This window comes from Gorilla gorilla, chromosome 13 (assembly GCF_029281585.2).
Source record: "Gorilla gorilla gorilla isolate KB3781 chromosome 13, NHGRI_mGorGor1-v2.1_pri, whole genome shotgun sequence".
Lineage (NCBI taxonomy): Eukaryota > Metazoa > Chordata > Mammalia > Primates > Hominidae > Gorilla > Gorilla gorilla.
The window spans coordinates 61,333,222-61,354,911 of NC_073237.2; the positions used below are offsets into that span (position 1 = coordinate 61,333,222).

Genomic DNA, 21,690 nt, shown 5'->3' on the forward strand with positions numbered 1-21,690 from the left:
TTCATACTAATGACCCCCTACTTCCATATTTTAATACAGGATTAATGGAGGGATGTATGGATTTAGTAACTTTTGGACATTAATGAAAGAATCTTTGTTCATTTGCATTAAAATATTAATGCATATTAAAATCTGCGGTATGATTTTCCTTTCATGAGAGAATAGCACTAATATTAAATACTCTTTAGGTGGGAGACTATTTAGAAAGAGAATAGTTACTATCCCACATCCTGAACTATGAAAGTCAAGAATGTTTATTCATAAGAAGAAAAATCCACCGGGGTTCCTGCTCTTCAGGTCTCCATTCTGATTATAATTATGGAATGTTCAAAAAAGGTTTACTTTGTGAATGGGCTTATTATTAGTGTGCATATTTTTATTTTATTTTCTGGAGGGTGGGGAAGAAGGGGAGAAAACACATTAAGTGGCAACTGTTCATTAACGACCATTGAGGAAGAAGTTGAACTTTAAAGAATCTATCAGAAATTCTCTGGTCAGCCTTTTATTACTATCTTGTCTTGAGCCCTTTTTTTAATGACATCTATTATCAGATTGAAATGGCGATTGAGACGCTGCAAAAGTCTGACGGTCTGTCCACTCACAGAAGCTCTCTTCTCAACAGCCATGTAAGTTGCCTCTTCTTCATGTACACTAATCTCTTGCTTGTTCTGCATGTGTTGCTTGCCTCTAAATGCTTGTTTTATTTATTTACTTATTTATTTTGCTTCTTAACCTTCCTTTCTCAGCCCCTTATGATCTCTGTGTCATTTAGTGGCTATTTTGTACAGTGAAATATCCAAAAAATAGAGTCTCCAGTATAATTTATTAGGTTTCTGTACTCTTTGGGTACAGATATAATATTTTCGAGTTAGTAACAAGTTGCCATGTATTTGTACAAAGTAATAATAGTGATTTTCAATATTTAAAATGTTCCAGTTTGATATTTATTTACTATGAAGCAAATACTTGTAATCTGCATCTCTGTCAAACAGCCATGTCTACTTGCGTGACCGGTAATGTTCTTTAAGTAGAAAAAAGATGATTAATGTGAAATCCAATGATAAACTGTTTGAAAATGATTTGTTTACCAGTAAGACTATGTAAGGTGGGCAGTAAACAACCCCGTAGTTGAATTCAGGTCCTAAGACCTAAAGAGAAGTGAAAGTGAACCAAAAGAAAAAGTGAGACTGTCTACAAGCCATAAATTGCTAATAATTGAGATAAAACTACCATTACTATGCCCTGAAGCTGTTTCCTGTTATCAGATGCAGATATCACTATGACACTGGTAAGTGTAAGAAGGGTGATGATAGTTTTGTGAAATTATAAACATTTTTATCAACTGTTCTCATGTGGGAAACCAATGAAAATGCTGAATAAAAATTTGTTTTGTTAAGATGATTTCTGAATATATGGAAAAAAGTAAATAGACCCATGGTTTAAATTCATTTTAGATATATCTTCTGCTAACTTAACATTAGTGACATTTTAGTTTAGAATTTTCTCCCACAACTGACAATTTGTTCTTAAATTTAGGGATAAAGTATTATGACTTCTTATTTCTTTTTCATATTTTATAACTGAAAAGCTCGATATTGGATCACCCAAATAAAACCATTTTTTTCAATAAACCTAAAACTTTTACTCATAGAAAATGTTTTAACTTTTTTTTTAAGTATTTGATTTTTGAAACATTTTAATTTTATATCTTAAAATAGCACTAAATACCTCCTTATGTTCTTACACTTTGTTTTTAGATGGGGTATTTTGTCTTGTTTCTTTTTTCAAAGGAAAGTATCATGGAAAACAAAACCAGGTTAGCCAACTTGGAGAATGCCTATAAATTTGGTGACAAATTATACATACAAACTTAAACATGATAGTGTATATTCTGGCCCTTCCTTTTGAAAGAGTTTAAGAAATATAAGTTTTTTCATTTCTGAAAATTGGTATTTAGTATGTCACTCTTTTATGTTTCGTAAGTATATTCCTGCTATGTTGGCATGTATCTGTGATTGCATTAAAGGCTGATTTCCCGTATACTACTAGGCTGTGTGTGTCCGGGGGGTGATGATTAACTTATATTTATGCTTTGAAAATGGGAAGTGAAATTGTTCTTCCTTTTAGTCACAAATGTGCAAGGACATAAGAAAAAAAAAAACCCTGCAGTTTCCAGTTACCTGTTTCAGCTTTCAGACTTCCAAGTTGTGCTTTCATATTCAACTCAGGGTTCATTTTTACTTGACATGAATAACTTAGTAAAATATGTTATATGTTTAATTTTAAATTTAACTTCAGTTATTCATCTTAGTATTTTTATGAACAATAATGGAAGTATAAGAACATGTTTCTTATATATTTTAAAAATGTATTTGTTGATTTGTTTGAAGCTTTCCAACTGTTAGAGATTTTTAACAATTATTTTTCTCTATAGAATTCATGAAAGAATGTTTAAGATGAATAAATGTTTGAATTAAGCTTCATAAACAATGACAAATGGCTTCATGGCTTCATTTTTTTTATTACATAATATGTCTGATCTTCCATACTGCTAAGAACTCCCAGAGACACTTCAGTATGTAGAAAGAGTGGGCGCAAATGTTGATTGTGCAGTGGTAATCTTTCTCCAGCTATCCTGATTCATTTTTATTACACCTTGAGGCACAGTGAAGTTCATTCAAAAATATATTTATAGTCAAATATTTAGAAATAAAAATGATTCTATGGATGGTTTATAAACAGTGGAGAAAGGATCAGTGCTTCTGCTGACTGATCAGTGAGGTTAGTTTCTTCCTAAACACAGAAAAAGATCCTGTTGTCTTTTTCCTCCCTGGAAAGTTGATGATGCTTTTAATGTTTCTGAGATTTATCAAAAACAACTGGAATTTGCTAGTGCATGCATTCTGGTTGATAACTATTTGCTAAAGGTATTTTACATTCTGTGAATCTAATTGGTGATTTTATGTTGTGTAGAATTTTTTCAGTGGAGAGATGGAGTTTTTTAAAAAAATTGTTGTTAATATTTTAAATGTTAGTAAACTATGTTACCTATATTTCTCACTATATGGGGCATAATATAGAATTATTTGAGGTTTGTGGGATTCTTTAAGGTGAACATGAATTCCGCTTTATGATGATTAGTTCCCTGATTTATCACTGTCTCCAAAGGATCAATTTTATTATGTAAAAACATTGGGAGAAATTATTGATAATAATTTGCATCCCATATTTTACCTGTTTCTAAGGAGGGGTGTTAATCATGACTTTTGAGGTGAAAAGTCTATTCTCATTCTATTTTGGAATATGGATAAGCAAAGACTTCCTATTTTCTGTTTCTGTATTTGCTTATTCACAGTAATTTTAAAAACTCTTATTAGGACTAAATAAGATAAATAATCCCCTCAGCAGAATCCAACTTGATTGCTTTGCTTTACACCTTTCCACACATTAGAAGATGGGGTGAGGTATTGAATTTTCTACCCCATTTTCAACATACTCTTAAGAGAATTAACATGGTGGGAGTTATTTTAGTACCAGCATCTCTAATAGGCATTTAATAAGTATTTATTGCAAATGGTAGTTCCAAGAAAGTAAGGATTTTTGTATGTTTTGTTCACCAGTGCATCCCTAGTGCCTAGAACAGTGCCTGGTACATAGTAGATACTCACTAAATATTTGCTGAATGAATAAAAAGAAACAATAGAAGGGATCAGGCCTTATGTTACCTTCATTATTTAGGAATTCTAGGATGCCTTTGCCAATCATGTGTACATTTATTGTATTGTTTCCTTTCTTTTCAAGTTTGCTTCAAGTAGATATATATCTGAACATTGTTGGTAAAGGGTGGTCTTCTTCTGGTATACCATCTGAGTAAAGAATGTATGGTCACTCAATTATTTCTCTATATGCAGCCTTCAGTTTAAGAGTAAATAACTCTTTTTTTCTCTAAACAATCTCATCTTTTAAAAAGATCTTGCCAAGAGTGACATTGTTTGTCTCCTGGTATTTTAGAATGGTACTTTAGATTTGGTTTTACAGAATTCTATTAGTCTAATAATTTTTTATTTAAACATTTTTGTTTCTAATTTTTTTATATATGAAGATGCTACAGTATGTGATGTATAGTCTGCCTAAATGAAATTAAAATATTTAATTCTTTTCATTGCAGACAAGATTATTTTATACTTTTTCTTGGTGTTAATTAATATAAATTAGTATTTAATGGTTGTGGTGTGTTCACTTATTTACAAACTACTTATTTTACATTGTAAATTTGAATACAGAAATGTTGTTAATTGTTCCCAATAATCGCATGAAATTTAAGGTTGTACATTTCTTTAAAATTCCATTTAAAGTTTATGAAGAGCTCTAGCCATCTATTTTATGTACTTCTCACAATCTAGCAAATAATTATTTCCTGTTGTTTGCTGGTTTTAGCTACCAAAATACATTTAGCTCAAAGCAAAACCTTGTTTTTTACTCACTTTTCCTTGACTTTGCTGTATTGTAAATATAAGTTATTACAGAAATAAGGCCTGTCCAAAAGCATATCATTAGTAAACTGAACTTAAAATGAATCCTGATGGGTAATAATCCATCTGGGAAAAAATGACAAATGTTACGTTTAGATGTTAATTGGGCAATGCAATATTTATTTCTTTTTATTTGTCAATCAGGATTTCCCTTTGGGAAAAACAGGAACCATTCATCTTTAATCTATCTTGATTAATACAGATTAAATGCAAAGGTTGAAAGATGCAATTATCTTGGTTTCCACCATTAAATGAGTGTATATTAGTTCATAAGTAGAGTAATCAAGTTTTAAAGATAAAGGTTAAAAGTTCCTATGTTATTTTATGGGCTTTTGAAATCATTCCTATGGTATTTTATGGGCTTTTGAAGTCAGCATACATTTTACAAGACATTTTATAAAAGAGCAAAAGATATAATAATAGTTTCGTTCTAAATTATTGAATGTTAAGATTGGGGAATACTAATGTCCAAATACATTGTATTAAAGACAAAACCCAAGAAAACGATATTTAACAGGCATTAACTTCCCTTGGGTAGCTCATGGAGCCTGTGCCTTTAGGTTGCACTCAAACTTACACAAAAACTTAACTGCCAAGTTTCTCTTACAGTCAAAGTAATGCTTTCTAATACTATGTTTTAGACACAAATGTCTGATTTATAATTCCATCACTGTGTCAAAACGTAAAAGTTAAATACTGGCGTATAGGATGGAGATTATAATCCCCAGCCACATCTCAAAGTCTTGTCTGGTGGATCCTTTTAAATCAATTTCTGTTAATACAGTGAATTTCTAGGAGATCTAGCCCGAGGTGGGGTAGTTTTTGGCAGTCTTCCTAGCTGGGACCTGCAGGGCTACAGCAAAGCCATCTCCATCCTTTCAGGGCTTTTACCTCCACTTGACTTCCTTATGCTCTCTCAACCTGCTCTCCAGGCATCTGGCAAGTAATACAGTTCCTCCTTCTGCGTACAACGGGTAGGGAACAAAACGTAGCTTTGCTAGTGTCAAAGTGATAGTCATCAAAATACCTGTTCTTGTACCATTTTTCAAACTAACTAGTGATTTATATAAATATATATGTATATGCATATATACATATAAACAAACTGATTTTTTTGAACTAGTTTAGAAATGAAGAATTTAAACAGAATTAAACAGAATTTCTTCAGTTTAAGAATGTAAACTATATAAGAAGAACAATCAGTTTATAAAACAGTGCAGATTTTTTGACTTACCTAGCCATTTCAGTGGCCTGCATAGCCAATCAAGTAAAAGCTTCACTTCTTGTAAATTATTCAATTGGGATATAAGTAATATCATTTAGGCTTCTAAGTAGTTTGTGCCAACGTTTGCTGTAATTATCTCACTATTTCTATGAAAAGTTTTCTTTATGAAGAGTGGTCTGATTAACCCATATATATATAAAAATGTAAATATACCATTGGACTCAAAATATTTTATATTAAACTTTAATATTTGTACTAGCTTTTACTTTTATAAAAGGTAATTTATTACAGTATCCTTCAAATATTCTATTATTGGATTTTATTTTTCAAATTTTGTAGTAAAAATTTTAATCTACAAGATAATTCCTATGATCATGAAAAATAAGTAAGCTCTCATTTTTACATATTTGTCTTATTTTCAAGTAATTTAGTGTTGCAAGAAGACTAGTACACAAGTAGTGCAGTTTTTTAAATGTTTTGTTTCTGGTTAATTAAAATTTTTTTTATTTGCTTTTATCAGACTAAAATTACATCAGATCTGTTTTTATTATTTGTATACTTTTGGTTGTAAAGTTCATATTATAAGATTGACTAATTCCATTTCTTTAAAAAAATGCCCTTTAAATTAAGATTTTTCTATATGGTATGTCTTCTGTTCATTAGCAAAGGAAGCAATATTGAGTTCTTTACTCAGAAGAAATCATGCTATTATACCTTTGACAATATGCATTATTTTATGAGGATATGTAGATGTACATACAATCATATCTTTGGCATTTTTAACTTACACATATTGTGTGTTCCATGCTTGTGGATGTGGAAACTTCATTAGTTTAGTTGAAAAATACTACTCTGTTTCAAAAAGTATTTACATTTTTTATGTCTGCCTTTCCAGAATTTTTTTCTTTCGTGTCTTCTTTATAGTCCTTGATATCAAGAACCTATATGCCTTTCTTTAATATATTAAGACTGCCAGTAGAAGGTGGTCAACCCTTGCTCGGTCTAGTATATGTACACAAAACAAGAACCAGCACTGTTGTACAATACAGCTCACTAGGGCTGCCATAACATCACTCAAGTGCTTCCCAATCTCAATCATTTTACCAAAGCATGTGGATAAAATATATGAATCAGGATTTTATTGCTGCATTTTATGTGTAGTCTCCCTCAGCTATACTTAAAACTAATAAAGTCTTAAAAAAAACACTAAAGAGACATGCTGTCCCCCTGTTGTAGGCAAAATACTAATTTGAACCTCAGTAACTTAATTTCCCAATCAGACTGCCTTATCTCTTTTATACTAAATGAATATGTGTAGCAAACCTATTCTGTGTGTCACTTAGAATACTCAGAAATCATGTTTAAGCGCCCCTGGAAAACTTGTTTACTGACAATCAAGTTATAGATGATTCATAACAAAAGAATTATTTTGGCCTGTAATACTTTTATGTCATTGTAAAAACAAATGTTTATTTTGTGTAATCTTTTTAAACTTCTATAGGTCAGCCTTGTATATGTTAAGAGGTATTGTGTATGTTTAAATGTGCATATTCATTCGTATATGTGCCCTGTGAAGGACTTCAAGTCTTTCTGATCAAAATCTGAATTTTATTTTTAAAAGTACTCTGGTTTATCTTGTAGATTTGGTGGCTATGTTTTCAAAGCCAACTATCAATATGGGTTTAATGACATAAGTTTAATTACATAAACATCATGTATGAATATTTGACATTAAAATGGCTTTTGGAAATTCAGTTGTCATGACTAAAGTCAGTAATTCTGAAAATATTTTTAATGAATTTTTAAATTAAAAATCTGAAAATTCAGGTTCTAAGTTTGATTGCAAATCTTAAAATATGTAAGCAAAATGGAGAAATGTTTTATTTATTTAAATGTCCATATTATTTTTAGCATTTCATTGGAAATTCCTAGAGGACAAGGATGAGATCACATTCATTTTTGCATCACTAAATGCCTGGCACATTACCTGGCTCATGGTTGGTGCTCAATAAATGAATTCTTTGGCTTCTATAATTTATAATAACTTGAATTGCATGTTAAATGTCAGCTCTTTATTACACCTGTCTTACATATGGCATGAAAATTTTTGTTGACACAAGTAATGTGAAATATTTACTGCTTTTGTGAAACATTGGTCTGGAGTAATCAGGAAATGTGAATTGGAAACCAGACTCAGGCATGGAGACAATATGTGACCTTGAGAAAGTTATTGAAGTCTATTTCAGTTCTCCTTTTATAAATAAATAAGTGAACAAAAGATTTAATTTTGTTAATGTTAAAATTCAATAATATAGACCTGGATTCAATTTTCTAAAATTTTCTTGTACATTCAGTGCTTTAAAGATTTTTTTGTAATGTACACAGGATAACATAAAACTTTAGAATGTGAACATAGACTGAAAAAGTATTGTGTTACCAACTATCATTGCAATGTGCCTTCCAGAATAATGAATAAACACAGTTTTGAGGTAGAAAAATTAAAATGGTTGTAATAAATGATTCCTTTTCATTACATGTAAACTCTTTGCCAATGTCTTGTCAGTTTATTTTCATTTGGGGAAGAAACGACTGAATTTTGTCTTTTCTTCTTTCAGAATCTGTCGCAGTAGACAATATTGTTATTATCTAGTGGTAATTTGAGATAAATTAAAATTCTATAAAAAGGAATGTAACTTTAATATAAACACTCATACCAGGCAGCCTGCTGTTCATATGTTATAATAAGCCAACACTAAAGACATACTGTTTACCATTCTACCAGGCTTGGTAACATATTTTGTTCTGTGGCAATCATATTTCTGATATTTATGACCAGTTAACGGGATTATTTGAACTCCTTGAAGTGGTGTCTATTTTCAAAATTGGAATCAATACAGGGAAAATTAGTATGTCTCTACGTGTGCTTGAATATTTGAAGAAATGGATATTGTCTGAGATCCTTAGTGATGTTCAGCTATTTACAGTGTTTCTGAGCATTTTCAAAGGCAGATTACCAGCTTCTGAATTATAGCAGTTTACTCTATCATAAGACTTGATGAAGAACTTCTAAGTATTTCTGTATGTTGCATTTGCAGTGTCTTGTAGAAATTTTGGCAAATTATGTGATTTGTCTGTGTTTATTGTGTCTTATTTCCCTAGCTCCAGTGGCTGTTGGACAATTATGAGACAGCAGAAGGAGTGAGCCTTCCCAGAAGCACTCTGTACAACCACTACCTTCGACACTGTCAGGAACACAAACTGGACCCAGTCAATGCTGCCTCTTTTGGAAAATTAATAAGATCAATTTTTATGGGGCTACGAACCAGGAGATTGGGCACTAGGTTAGTATTGAAAAATAAGATCATAAACTAATCTCTCTTTTTCAAACTAGGGCAATTCAATATATTGAATATTGAATATATTGAATATATTGAATCAAGTACAAAAGTACTTGATTACAGACAATATATAAGGAAATAGATAGAATGAGCTCAGTTTATAACATCCCCAGGAAAAGGAAAGGACATTATTCAGTGACTTCTTTCCAAGCCAGAATTATATGTTGTCTAAAACATGAACTGAGCAAAGCTTTGAGAAGAGCTGATTCTCAAACTACATAGAAATTAGCAGACCAACCTGTTAATGCAAGATTTGCATATGGTGCTTTAAAACACACACAAACACATAAACACACACATGCACATAAAAAATGTATTCTCTTATTGAAAGAAATCATACTAATGATGATGAGTTAAGTGACATAGTAAATGGAAAACTATGTATCTCTTGACTCTTGAAAAATTACATTTGTCTTTATAAATAACTGTTGGGATAGAGTAAGAAACTAAAGCAGTTTTTTCATTTCATTTCTGGAGACCAATTAAAAATCATTTGGTAAACTTGCAAAATATTGTTTAAATTCCTCAGTGTTGAGATAGCTCTATTTTACCTCTTATTAGCCCCTACTTTTCTTTCTGCTCTTAATATGAAACCATGTGTATGTGGAAGGAAAAACATAGTATAGTTCAATTGAATTGAAACAATGTGAAGAAGTTGTTTCTGGTTTTTCTTCCTTTGGAAATAAATATGAGTGTTTTCACTAACCAAAATATCATGAAAAGAATACTTAGAACTCTGGGGCTTCATTTTTGTCTTTCCATATTTCTATAAATTATCATAAGATAAATATTTTAAGTAGCTGGACAGAAGGATATGGATGTTTTTAATTTCCTAAATCTTACAGAAATCACATAAAAAGTTAAAATAGAGATACTGTACTATACAACATTAGGTGATATACCCTTAATTAGCTATAAAGCACAACTTCAGAGTATTTTAGTAAAGAGTTTTTTTTTTTTTTTGAGGTGGAGTCTCACTCTGTTTCTGTTGCCAGGCTGGAGTGCAGTAGCACGATCTCAGCTCACTGCAACCTCTGCCTCACAGGTTCAAATGATTCTCCTGCCTTAGCCTCCCAAGTAGCTGAGGCTACAGGTGTGTGCCACCACATCCAGCTAATTATTGTATTTTTAGTAGAGATGGGGTTTCACCATGTTAGTCCAGATGGTCTCCATCTCTTTTGTGATCCACCTGCCTCGGCCTCCCAAATTGAAGAGTTTTTAATCTTAATAAAATAAACACAGCCTTCCTTAGTAATTGACTTCATTAAAAATGTATACCAAAAAGAGGAGTGAGTGTTGTAGGAAGAAAAGATTGATCTTTTTCTCACCACCACAAGACTCATGGCTAGGACCCCTATAACGAAAGATTAACAACAGAAAAGGATACAAATTTGTTTAATATAAGTTTTACATGACTGGGAGCTTTCAAAAATGATGGCCCAAAGAAACAGAGAGAACTGTATGTATTTTATGCAGTCTGATGAAGTGGATAGTTCTGGAGAAACATGATTGGACAGAAAGGGGTATGATCTAATGGTTCTAGGGGTATGATCTAATGGTTCTAATCTGGGGGAAACTCAGCAAGGTCTGTTTTGTTTTGTTTTGTTTTGTTTTGTTTTTGTTTTTGTTTTGTTTTTTGAGAAGGATTCTCGCTCTGTCGCTCAGGCTGGAGTGCAGTGCCCCGATCTCAGCTCACTGCAACCTCTGCCCCCCCGGGTTCAAGTGATTCTTCCTGCCTCAGCCTCCCGAGTAACCCGGATTACAGGCACCACCCCCCTCCACCACACCCAGATAATTTTTGTGTTTTTAGTAGAGATGGGGTTTCGCCATGTTGGCCAGGCTGGTCTCAAACTCCTGACCTTAGGTGATCTGCCCGCCTCAGCCTCCCAGAGTGCTGGTGTTATAGGCGTGAGCCACCGCACCCAGCCCAGCAAGGCCTGTTTGTTCAGATTTTTCTGCATCCCTGTGTCTTCAAAAATAAGAACGTTCTTTTCTGCAAGGTATAGGAGGACCCCTCTGGAATGAGGGTCTCATGACCTATTTTCAGGAGAAAGTAAGCTAGGTTTTATGGCCTGCTTCAGAGGAGAAGGAGTGAGGGGAATTTTTTCTGGTTTCTATGGCCTGCTTCTGTTGTTTCTTCAAATGCCAAGGTGCCATAGTTTGGGATAGCATGTCCTAAACCCCTTCACTGTGTCAGTTTTATGAGATTTACAAGGCCTGTATGTATTCATAGCATGAATTATTGCTTTTCTGTAGCATTTTAAGTGATTATACAGCTTTTGGATTGCTGAAGGTTTTGCTCTCTCATAAATATGTTTCCTTCTTTCTATACTTCAAAAGATAGTATATTTTAAACTGAAGAATGTGATTGTCTATTCACACTAAAGGAATAGTTTTCATTCCCTTGAGAAAACTTTTTGTTTCTATAGTACTTTTTTTCAAAACCACAAAAATCATTATTTGGGGACCTAACCTACTATCTCCTAGCTGGTGGCTCTGTAGTTATGCATACCGTGCCAATATTTTGAAACTCTGGGCTTTATTCAACATTCTAATAGCTGTATTGTTGTCCTTCTTTTGTTACTGAAAGGGATTTCAATGGGTCCTATTTTGAGGCTCCATTCAAACGTTGAAACAAGTCTTTAAAATAGAAAGGGACAAAGTTGGGGTTGTTTGGTTTTGTGAATGAGTAGAATCCATACTCTGTAAGTACGTATTGCAATATTGCAGCTTTTACTTTCTGATGTTCTGGGTTCCTCCCACCCCCAACTAGGTAACAATTATGAATTATGTCTCCTGTTTTTTTTTTTTAATTGTATGTAGTGTTTACAGTTAGGTTTGTGAGGCAAACCCTAGAAAAATAAGGAGAAAATAAGTACTGTGGAGGGAGTTTAAAGAAATGAAGTGTTATGAAGACAGAATTCTAATGTAAAAAAACTGGCAATTATAGGAGTGAGGTACTAGACATTCTTTCTACCATAGAAACTGTTTAGCATTTACTTTCTACTCCTAATCCAAGGAACAGATGGAAAATTAATATAAATCATGAGGCAAATTAAATCAAATACTTTTTTTAAAGTGAACTGTATGTAGAACTATTATTAATATTATCTATCAATAAAATAATCTGGTGAAACCACTCAAACCAGAACCAGATCTTTTCTAAAGTTTTTGGACCTAAGTAAACAAAAAGTAAATCAAATCACTGTTTTAAACAAAGGCAAATAAAAAGGTACCTTTTATTAGATCCCATCTCCAAGTTAAATTTGAGTAAAGAAGACCATGGATATGCTTCTCTCCCCCAACCATTCCCAGTGAAATAAAAAGAACCTCTCCCTCCCAACCCAATTAAAATGTTAATTTGTAGGAAACCAAAAAGAAACTCAGCACTCCATCTATTTGAGGTCTCACAAGAGAGACATCATTTTCCTCTGCAGTTTTGTCCTGTAAGTAATGCCTCCTGCTTCCTACCCTACCTCTACTCCCTACTGTCCTCCAGTTGGTACAGGAGAACGCCACAAATTGGGTATGTGGAATTTTTTGGTTTTGCTTATTGCACCATTCTGCAGTGGATTTTTGAGACAAGATCTAATCTCTGCACGTAGAAGGCCTTTCTTTACGGGCATTAAGTTTCTCTATCTGCTTTATTGTGCTGAAAGCATGTAGGTATTTGGATGCCCTGCATTTTTTAAAAACTGGCAGTATAATTTATATAGTATAATTTTAATGTCTTCAAATATATATAAGGTTCATTTAATATATGTTTTTAAATCTTGGAAGTGCAATTCTGCTCTATTTTTATAAAAAATATTTAATCCACACTCTTCTTGCATTTCTTTTTGTAAATGGAAGAAAAAATTGGAAAAACCACTGATGTATTGCTATATATGGACTTGTGAAAAACTACTATTTTCTCTTTGCAATAATTTACATATTTAAAATGATATTTTGCAAGAATTTGCAAATTCCATTCAGAGCAAAACTTTGTCATTTCTAATGGCAAACATGGTCTTTCTCATGAACATGGGGAAATTGTGACATTTTTATTCCAGGTGGAAATTTGCCATTTTCATAGAGAAATTTCCCCATCTCTTCTGTGACAAATCCTGTTTAGCCTGCAAAACTAACACAAATCCATAAAAACAGAAACTAATAAAATGTGTTTCAAAATCAACAGATTAAAGGCTTACTTTCTTTTTAGGTTTCAAAATATTAAGTAAGTCTTTACCACAACATTTTGTAACAGACAATTAAGTTATCTTACTTCATCATCACTGAAGTAAAGAGAAAAATGTCAAACTTATCCAGGAAAGTAGAATTAAGATTTTTTTCTTTGTTCTATATACATGCTTTACAATAAATACGTATTCCATTGACTAATTTTTATTGGCCTGTTAACTAATTTTTACTGGCCAAAAACTTTTTTCCTATCATTACCCTTCTTAACTAAATTTAAAATAGAAATTTGAAAATGGAATGTAATTTGTATGGAACAAATGGACTGTTTGACTAATATTTCAGTGGAAGTTTATAAACAAATATTTTTAGCAGGGCCTTTAGCTGATTGATTTAGAATCTTATTTTGATTCTTCAAATTTTATCACCATAAAAACATAAAAGTATTCAGAACAGGTTAATCATAAATATGTAACATTAATTTACTGTTTTTACCAAATTTTTCCAAGTGTGAAGTTTAATGGACATCCCATGTGATTAATATTAGTTTGACTGACTTTTGTTTCTAATGTTTCTTGTTCATTAATGAAGAGGAAACTCCAAATACCACTACTATGGGATTCGTGTCAAGCCAGATTCCCCTCTTAATCGTCTGCAAGAAGACATGCAGTATATGGCTATGAGACAACAACCCATGCAACAGAAACAAAGGTAGACTCTGAAGTTATCATTGATGTGTCCAAGCTATGTATTTCTTAGTTGTTCGGGTCTCCTTTTTTCTGAACAAATACCTAAGTATAAAAGAACGTTCTTATTGTTGGCATGCTTTCACTACGGATAGTTCTTAAATATGATTTAGAATTTCAGTGATCTCGCCTGTTTTCCAAATTTTTAAAAATTACTTATCAGTCAGCCTGTTTGGCCCCTTTTAAGTGTGACACCCCAACCTGTTCAGACAGGGAAATGAAACACAAAACATAAGGAGCATACCCAAGCAAATACCAACTGGAGAAATTTGTTTCAGTATTCATGAGCTTCTGACTTGCTATTCTGCACATCTCTCAAGTCATTCTTTTTGACACAGTATGAATTCTTGCAGAATGTTTGGGATACCTTACATTTGCTTTGAATCCAACTTTCATAGATACAGAATTGCTGATATTAGAGTTGTAAGAGATCTCAAGCATTCATGAATGGATGGATGAATGATGGATGGATGGACGTGTGGACGGATGGATGGACGGATGAATAGAATCATAGATCTTAGAATTGAAAAATATGTCAGTCTAGTCTGGCCTTAAAACCTTATGACAATCAAAGCATTAATAGTCTCTGTTTTTTCAGATGAGACCCAGAGAGGTTAAATGATTTGCACAAGCACATAATAAAGTTGCATAGCTAAGGGCCTTCTAGTCCCATGTGACTTATGTCACAATTTAGAGTAAACAAAATGAAAAAATCCTTTCCTCTTTACCAGCATAGCTCAACCAAGACAGAAGTTATGATTTTTCTTTTCAAGTGAGCATGCAGAATTAGGTAGGAGAAAGGAGGCCTCTGCATAGGTCCCAGTGTAATGATCTGTAGTGATTAGTTGCCTTGGCCACATCTCCCCATCCATGCTAGTTCAGTCAGAAGTATTAAGTCTAAGATAATGTCTGAGAAAAGAATATATCACACAGTAATTTTATACTATTTAGTCAGCCAATACTGATGTTAAGCCCTGCATGCAGAGATAAGACACAGTTCTTATGTTTGAAGAGTTAAAAAATTAGAAGGGGAGGCACATGGAGAATGGAAAAAAAATGGAATACAGTCTGGGAAGTGCTAAAATAAAACTTTGATCAAGGAACTAACACAATACAGAGGAATTTTCGGCAATATCTGGGAGAAAGGGAGATTGGGAAGTTTCTAGAGAAGGTGCTCTTTGAGTAGGAACTTAAGAGAAATATTGAAGCAGAAGGAAAATTCACCTAGCGGTGAAGTCCATGATGTGTGTGGTAAATGGTCCATGACATATTTAGTGAGGCTGGTATTACAGAAGGAGAATCAAGGAGGTGGTTGAGTAGTTTAGTGGGAGATGAGATCTTAAAAGTACTTTGGATAATATATTAAGGGATTTGCTTGTATGTAAAGCTAATAAGTTTGTTCTTTGTGCAGAACATAGCTTTGAAGCTATGTAAGGCTTTGAAGCAAAACAATGAAACTTTGATTTTTTCTAGAGAGATGACTTTTTGATTTTGGGCAAGACATATTTAATGGAAAGAGACTGGAGGTAAGGATACTTGTTAAGTGGTTTTTTAACACAGTCATAATTTCCAGTGTAAGTGTACCAGACTGAAGACTCAGTTCAAGATTGGCTATTATATAAAAGATATCTTAAAGGTTTTAGATTTTTTATTACAGATTCTCAATCTTATTTTTTTATTGCTGATTCTTATTTTTTGATGTGTAGCCAGTGAAAAATAAGAAGGGCTCTGAAAAAAATAATAAAATAAATTATAGAATAGTACCTCATAGAGTTGGATAGTACCTCATAGAGTTTGTGTGAGTTGCAATAAATTGTTACTGTTTTGGGTTATGATTGCTTTTTGCATCTGTTAATGGCAGCACTTATAGCCTTTACTTTTTGGTGTGATTTCTGCACTCATGCATAGCACCACTACACAGTGGAGATGATGGTGAAATCAAGAAAAAGAAAGTTTGCTTCAGAAATAACATATACTCAAACTTAAGTATGAATAAAAACTTAATAAATTACACCTAAGACAGTTGAAGCCCATTATTTGACTGCAAGGAATTTCCTGTGATTTAACTGCTAGGAATTCTAGCAAGCTTTCATAGAAATAGAAGCCTTCAAGGGACATTCTTTATAAAAAACCTGAGTTACATAAGTAAGGCCCAGTACTTTCTGTGGTCTCCTCATGAAACAGATTCTATAAAGATTAGCAAGCCATAAAAACCTCTGCATTCTCAGGATAGTGGTACTTGAGTTTGGAAACAGATAAAATATGGAGACATTTCAGAAATTATATGAGAATCTCAGTAGTATTAATAAATTGAATTTGATTCTTATTTCTTATGAAACAAGAATGTGAAAGAACCAAAGAAGTACTGAAACTTCCTTTAATTTGTTGTGTTTTTTTAATGGTACAAGTTTAGGATTATAGACAGTTGCTCTTAAAATGATGTCTTGCTAACTGATTGCAGTGTTACTGTTGCCAATTGCATCGGCCTCTCTTATATGGCAGCAGGAGTCTTCTGTGGTCTCTCCGAAGGAATCTGTCCACTGACAACATTGATAAGCCTTAACTGAAACCAGTTACCCTATCGTGCAGAAATATTTAGACAGGAAAAAAGGAGTTTCTTTTCATGGGTGTGGACATAAACTAATTTAAGAATATTTGTTGAAAACAGTGGGAAAAGAACTTCTTAAAAATATATTTTATGGCTTAAAAAAATTTTCAATTTCAAAATTCAAATGATTCTACTGAATACAGTAAAAATTATATAAAGAGACTGCCAGTCTCTTGTAAAAATACAAATGACATGTGAAAGGTTTAAAGTATAAAATAGAAGATATTTCAAAATATTCACGTTGTTTGAATACTTGAAGGTTTATTAAATGCATCCATGTGTGCTTATCTTTCATAATGTAAATTTGTTTTATATGTTCTTATAGTGAAGAAATGCAAGTCTATGCAGTGATTATTTTGTTAATTAAATATAATTTTTGGAGCTCAATTTGTACATTTTTCTCATGAATTTGGAATTAGAGTCATTGTAGGGATAAGAATGCTTATTGTTTTTATATAGCTCACAATTTCTTGAGCTCCTTTATACAAGGTGTCACTTGAAGGTTTGATAGGGTGGTAGAGGAAATCTCCATTTATCTATAAATCCAATTCCCAGCAATACCACTGTATGGAACATAGCCATGAGTCGGAAAATAAATGTAAACAGCTTCTGATTGGAAAGCAGATGTCATAGAGCCTGCAGTTTCAGTTAGTTGAAAAGATAAAGCCATTCTCAAGCCATTTTACCTAAAATAAAGGAGATTAGAGCCCACTTGATTCACAGGCAGTCATGAACTATGACAGCTGCCAAGAAGAAATACAAGTAGACAGGGTATAAAATTATTCACTACAACAGTTTGTGGACACTCCGTGGAGGGGCAAATGGACCTAGGCACTCCAGTAAATATTTCAAATATCACTCTAATGACTAAAATCTAGCCTAACACAATATAACAACTGCTTTGCATATTGATGGCATTATGGGTAATCAAGGAGAGGTAAAATACCATGGTTAAGGAGGCAGGATAATGTCTAACAGATTTTTTAAAAAAACTTCTATTGAAAATACTTCATATGAAAATAATTTTTTTGCACTAAAATGAAGTAATCTTCAGTTTTTGACGAAATGCACTCATAGACTAATTTGTTTACCCTAATTTAGATAATAAGTAAGTTAGATTATTATAGAGCAAAAAGGACATCAGTAATTTCCACCTCTTCAAACTAAGTAACAGTGTTTGCTGCAGTTTATTTTTAATAATGAAAAGAAGTACACAGAGAGTATTGGCATGTATATTTTAGATATTTTTCCATATTCCAGTAGTAAAAGCCAAATGCTTTTGTTAATGTGCTTGGCTGTGTTTGATCCCAGTAGCCATTCTCAAAATATTAAATGTCATTTATCATTTCTTCAACAAATACTTATCAATTGTTATTTGCATACACAATCTGTCAATCACATCTAAAAGACATAACACAGAATCATAGAATGTTAGAGAAGGAAGAGATCACCTAGTCCAACTTATCCTCTTGATGAGAAAACCGAAGTCCATAAAGGTTAAATAACTTATCCACAGTCATACAGCAACCAGGATAAGAACTCTTGTCTTTATTCTCATGAGAATTCCACCCTCAAAGAGGTAAGATAACCCAAACAGAAATACACATGTAATAAAATTTTTGTATATGAAATAAAGGGAGAAATCACATTTTAATGAGTATATTTCAAGTAACTGAGGAAATGTGCCACCTCCTGCCTCTTTGCATGGTCTCTTCACAGCAACTGGATTCTGTGAAAGAATAAACCTTTCTTTCACAGGATGTGAAGAGTAAGAATGTCACTTAAGAAGAGAGAAGAAGAGGTCATTTGGAAAGATGGTACAGCAAGGCTACTTTTGTTTTGGCTGTAGATAGATGTAAAAGCATGCACTTTCTTTTAGAAGTGAGAAAGGAAATTTAAGAACTTTTATCATTAGATGGCCTTTCTTAATATAGGGTTCATAGACTAGTTAAACGAACCCTATATTTAGAATTGGAAAATGGGGAATTGAGTACAGGCTACATAGGCACTTCTGCAGAGTGTATGACTTAACCTCACTGAGCCTCAGTTTCTTCATCTGCAAAATAGAAATTCATAATAGACTATCTCACAGATTGTTTTGAAGTTCAAGTGGAATAACGTATCTGAAAATTTTTTTAATAACTGGAAGTGTTCAAGTGTTAGATAATTATTATTGGGATCATTATTATATGATGAGCACTACAGAAAAATATCTTTCTTATGGAATATTTAGTGTTTTGGAGGGGAATGAAGCCTGGCAATTGGTCAGATTGGGCTTCCATTTCTCTATACCTCTAGGCTAGTGGTTTCTAACTTTGATTGATGTTAATAGTTTATCATTCCTTTCCTAGACATTAATTCCCTGGTGATGTAATGATATCTTTTCCATTGAAGAGAGGAGAAACATAAATAATCACAACTCAATAACTACCAAACTATAGTAATTTATGTAGTTTGTTAATAATAATAGTCACCACTTATGCTCCTGAGTAGTATTTATGGAACATTTAAAATATTTTTCAGTAAACACATTACATGCAAGATCTCATTGGCAATTATATTGTTACTTACTGATAAGGAAACTGAGGACCACTTAATTTTGCTGTATTCAAGAAGCTCACTAATTTATTTCTTCCTAGGTAGAACCTCAGTTGCCTTTTTTGTTGTTGTTATTGTTTATCTCTTGGCATCAGATGGAGCCAGATTGTCATTCTTTAAATAAAGAAGGTGGGAAAGGGTAAGAGATAAAAGAAGTGTCATGCATACTTGTAGCAAGAATATATCAGTTCTATATAGCTAACCATAAACCACCTATGCTTAGAGGACTCAATGAAGAAATTCATGAGATCAGAGAATCATGTCTGCCTCTTTCAGCACTGCATCCTCGGCACCTGGGAGAGCTCTAAGCACATTGTCGGTGCTCTCTAAATATTTGTTAAATGAATGAATGACCCACAACTCTGATTTTCGCCAGCAGCTTCAACCTCCTCCTTTACCTGCTGCAATTAACATATAGTCCATTTCAATTTAATTTTTTCCACCTCTTCTTGCCCGATTATAGATGTAAAGCTAATGAAGAGACAAATACTCAGAGAGCCACCAACAAGAATGGCAGAGATGGAATACCTATCATTAACCAGCAGGGTTGATGTTAAAAGTCATTTGCATATATTATCAATATATTCAATGTAACATCAAAATTAGCTACTGTTCTAAAAGAATGGAACTCTTCATATTTACTATTTTCTTCTGATCCATTAGTGTTTATATCACTTGGTTCATTTCAGACATGAAGTCATCTAAAGACTTTCTGGGACAGTTTTTTCCAAAGAGATTACAAGATTCCAGTAGAAAATTCTAGCCTCCTGCCCTTGTTCTGAGCTCAGTATTTCAATTTATTCATGCAAATAAAATGATTGTGTAATTTCTGGAATTACAAAACACAATGATGTCTCCTTTTGCCTATACAGTTTATATTTTGTGTTTGCATGTGCATTTTTCAGCCACTTTGAAAGGATTTTCCAAATGTTTCATTTAATCTATAGAAAATCCTTCCACCTGGTGCTGTTAGTTGAATGTAATGGTAAATATATACCATTCTTTGCCTTCCATTGGACTGTTTTAGTACCCATGTGTGTGGGATTGACAGAATATTACTTTTACAGTAGAGTTACAACTGTCCAAGTCCTAAATAGCAGCTATGACTAACCCCATGGAGGAAGATTCCTAATTATTTTCTAAGTTTTCTGTGTTAGTGACAGGTTTTATGCATACAGTCAGCTATTAAAGCATTAGAGTTTCTTTTATTTCTTAATCATTAACAACTTTAGCACTGATTGCCCATTGAGTTGCAAGCTGTTAAAATTATCATTTGCCTCTTACTAATTTTGAAACCAAGTGCTGTTTCATTATTTGATAAAGCACAGGTCTTTCTCAGAGCACACTCAATGAAAGAGTACTAAGAGTTTACTCTGGGAAAACCAAATCTAAAAATAATTAATTCGTAAAGTAAATGGAAGTAAAGGGAGGAAAATACTCTTAAATATTAAAAAGTTCAGTATTTTTAAAGGATTCAACAGGAAGGTTTTTGTTTGACTTTTTTTTTTCAACGGAAATCTTACCTATTTTTTAAAATTTATTATTCTCCTGATATGGTAGATTTGATAAAGTTTATGGTGATTATTTTATGAAGAGTATAGAGAATCAGAAAATCTGCAAGTCATGTTTCAATGCTAAAATGTCAGTTGAAATTCAACCAAGGTTAACATAATGTAGAATTACTATGTAAGCCAATAGAATATAAAAGACATCTTGGAAAAATTATATTTATACCCAGCATTTTAAAAACCATGTGCCTATAGTGGCCTACCCATAATACAGTATGCACTCAATAAATATTTGCTAAATTGATTTGATATATATACAAAATCAGTTGATGATATGATAAAATCAAGCATGTTACCTTAAACATTTATTCATTCAAATATATTTATTGTACATTCCAAATATAGTTTATTGAGAAAAGTTAAAAATTAATGACTTATTTTGTTTAAAATGATGTTTTTCTAATATTAATTGATGTATTTCTACAACATTGGGCTGAAGGAATCTATTTGGGACCAACAGGCTCCTGTGGATTAGGCTGTACTACCTACTTAAGAAATACCTCAGAAACTTGTTAGAATAACCAGTTCCTAAGCTCCATTCTCAAATATTTTGGGAGTGGATCTAGGGTGAGCCTAGGCACCTGAAGTTTTTGAAAAACTACCTAGATATTGATATGCACTTAGATTTCAAAACCAGTGATATATAATCTACAACCACTGTTTCCAAGAAGAATCAGTTGCTACCGGTATTTGTGTAGCCTATTTTTAATGTGATTGTTCTTGACTTCCTGTTAAACTCCCTCCTTCTTTGGGAAGACACAAACTTCAGAGGTGAGGGTAGGGGTAGGATATTTTCCTTAGTTAGGGTACCTTGAAAATGAGGATCTAGGCTTTCTCAG

At 32.8% G+C, this 21,690-nt stretch overlaps 1 protein-coding gene across 12 annotated transcripts in view; it reads left to right on the forward strand.

Annotated features, from left to right (window-relative positions):
* The window catches only part of RFX3 (regulatory factor X3), a 310,622-nt gene that overhangs the window by 226,737 nt on the left and 62,195 nt on the right, over positions 1-21,690 (forward strand). For 9 of the 12 annotated variants that reach the window (XM_063696430.1, XM_055350632.2, XM_063696432.1 and 6 more), the window contains 3 exons: positions 552-626; positions 8,917-9,098; positions 13,923-14,042. In XM_063696430.1, coding sequence (XP_063552500.1) covers positions 552-626; positions 8,917-9,098; positions 13,923-14,042 — 377 coding nt within the window. The remainder of the gene's footprint in view (positions 1-551; positions 627-8,916; positions 9,099-13,922; positions 14,043-21,690) is intronic. The other 3 variants (XM_063696433.1, XM_055350636.2, XM_055350635.2) reach the window with 1 other exon arrangement.